The 1,981-nt window shown below is 40.2% G+C and overlaps 1 protein-coding gene across 1 annotated transcript; it reads right to left on the bottom strand.

Annotated features, from left to right (window-relative positions):
* Positions 1-373: 373 nt before the first annotated feature.
* LOC147354718 (vomeronasal type-1 receptor 4-like) lies at positions 374-1,404 on the bottom strand. The gene has a single exon (XM_086354693.1). It carries the CDS (start codon positions 1,280-1,282, stop codon positions 374-376), a length of 909 nt encoding a protein of 302 aa, XP_086210819.1. The 5' UTR covers positions 1,283-1,404.
* Between the last annotated feature and the right edge of the window lie 577 nt (positions 1,405-1,981).

Genomic DNA, 1,981 nt, shown 5'->3' with positions numbered 1-1,981 from the left:
TAGATTTGTGGATATGGCAATTCATAATAATAATGTTATATATGTAACCCTTTAATAGTTACAAAATAATGATATACATATTATTTTTAGGTCTTGTGACATATACAGGTCCACCCAAATTGCAATATGTAATGATTAATTATGGAACTTGCTTATTTTTGGATGAACAATGTTGATTGCTTGTCTCTTTTTCATGAATGTTAATTAGGAGAGGGGTCTAAGTCTGTTTTTAAACTATGTATCCTAAGTATCAAAAACATTTGCCTTTTATATAAGTGCTCAAATAATAAATATTCATTGAACAAAATAAAACATTATAATTAAAAAAAATGACTACTAGATATTTAGCACTTTACCCATACATTCTAACAAGTCAAGAGCAGAACCTAGGAGTTCTAGGATCTCTAAGAAGCAGCAAGAAAGGGGAAATGGTGGGAAAACAGGAACCCAGTACATTAGAGGTCTGTATCAACCATAGACGAATATCAAAGAAGGCTGCAATATAAAAAAACAGAACAGAATTTAGGAAGTAGAAGGTGATGAAGGTGACCACCAGCATCAGGATGGTGTGGGCGGCTCTGGTCTCCGGGGGGCATCTGTGGTGCCCAGTGGGGGTGTGAATATACTGTACCCTCTGGCGGTGTCTAAGCAGGAGAAGCACCATGGAGCCACTGGACCAGACCATGAGGCCAATAAACATGGCATCAGAGATGGACCACAAATAACTCATACCTATTTCAGTAGGTGAGGATGAACAGAACCACGTGCCTTTGGTATCAGTATAGCTGTGCATGTTCTGTGGACCAGTGAGTTTGAGAGGAACACGGATGTACATCAAGAAACTGAGCATCCAGCAGGTGCAGCAGGAAGGACCAATGACCTTGGGGGCCCTTCCTCTGAGCATCACCCACTCTGCTCTCCTGGGGGTGAGAGTGAAAGACTGATAGGTGCTCAGGATGCAGGTGGAGCACAGGGTGGTGCTGTGAGCCACTCTCCGTAAGTAATACACAAACTTACACCCAAGACTGGACAGGGGATTCCTCGGAATAAAAGCTGCCATTGTGTGGGGAACGCCAGGGGACAGAAGAACCAAGAGATTGGCCACAGCCATGTGGGTATGAATCATGTCTGTGGGTCTCTGGCTTTGGCCAATCAAGACTGGAGAGATGCTGTGGAAGAAAAGGATGACATTGACCAGGGACCCTATCACCATCTGTATAAGATACGTGATTTGGAGAGCAGCCTCACTTGTGGTTCTCAGGGCATCTTTGTGAAAAAACATGGAGAGGTCGTCAAGAGTGTCCTGGAGCAGAAAGAAGGCTGTGGTGGTGGTGACATCAGCTGTCTTCTTAGAGAACCAACACTGGACAAGGATTCCCACATTTTATTTGTCCTGAAAAAAAAAAAAAAGTCTTACAGTCTAGAGAATGACTTTCTAGGATAACATAATCCAGACACCAGTTAAAGCATTCACCATTATTTATTTGGTTTTGCTTTGTATTTACCTTTACGTCCTGATGTTCGCTCTCCATGCAGGGTCTGCAAAGTGATGGTTATATCTATTTTGTTCAACAGCATTGTTGGTCTAGTTCACCAATTTTTGTCATTATTCACAGAAATAGAAAAAAAATCCCAGAATTGTATGCAACCATAAAATACTCCCAAATACTCTAAACATCTTGTGAGAGAAGAACAAAACATCAAGCTTCCTCATTTCTAAATATATGTCAAATCTATGGTAACAGAAACAGTATGGTATAGGCATAAAACAGATCAGTGGGACAGAATAGAGAGCACAGAACTAAATGTATGCTACTTTGGCTAATCAGTCACAAAGGCACTAAGGATACATAATTGTAAAAGGATAGTTTCTTTAATAAATGGTATTTGGAAAGTTGGAAATCCACATCTAAAGATAAAAACTTAGAGACTAGACCTTACGATTCTGACCAGAAGAAAAAAATTGTGACTATGTATATCA

This window comes from Bos grunniens, chromosome 18, assembly GCF_055505025.1.
Source record: "Bos grunniens cultivar Pamir isolate PY7600 chromosome 18, Bosgru_T2T1.0, whole genome shotgun sequence".
In the NCBI taxonomy this organism is placed as follows: domain Eukaryota; kingdom Metazoa; phylum Chordata; class Mammalia; order Artiodactyla; family Bovidae; genus Bos; species Bos grunniens.
This window is presented reverse-complemented; position numbering and strand designations above follow the sequence as displayed.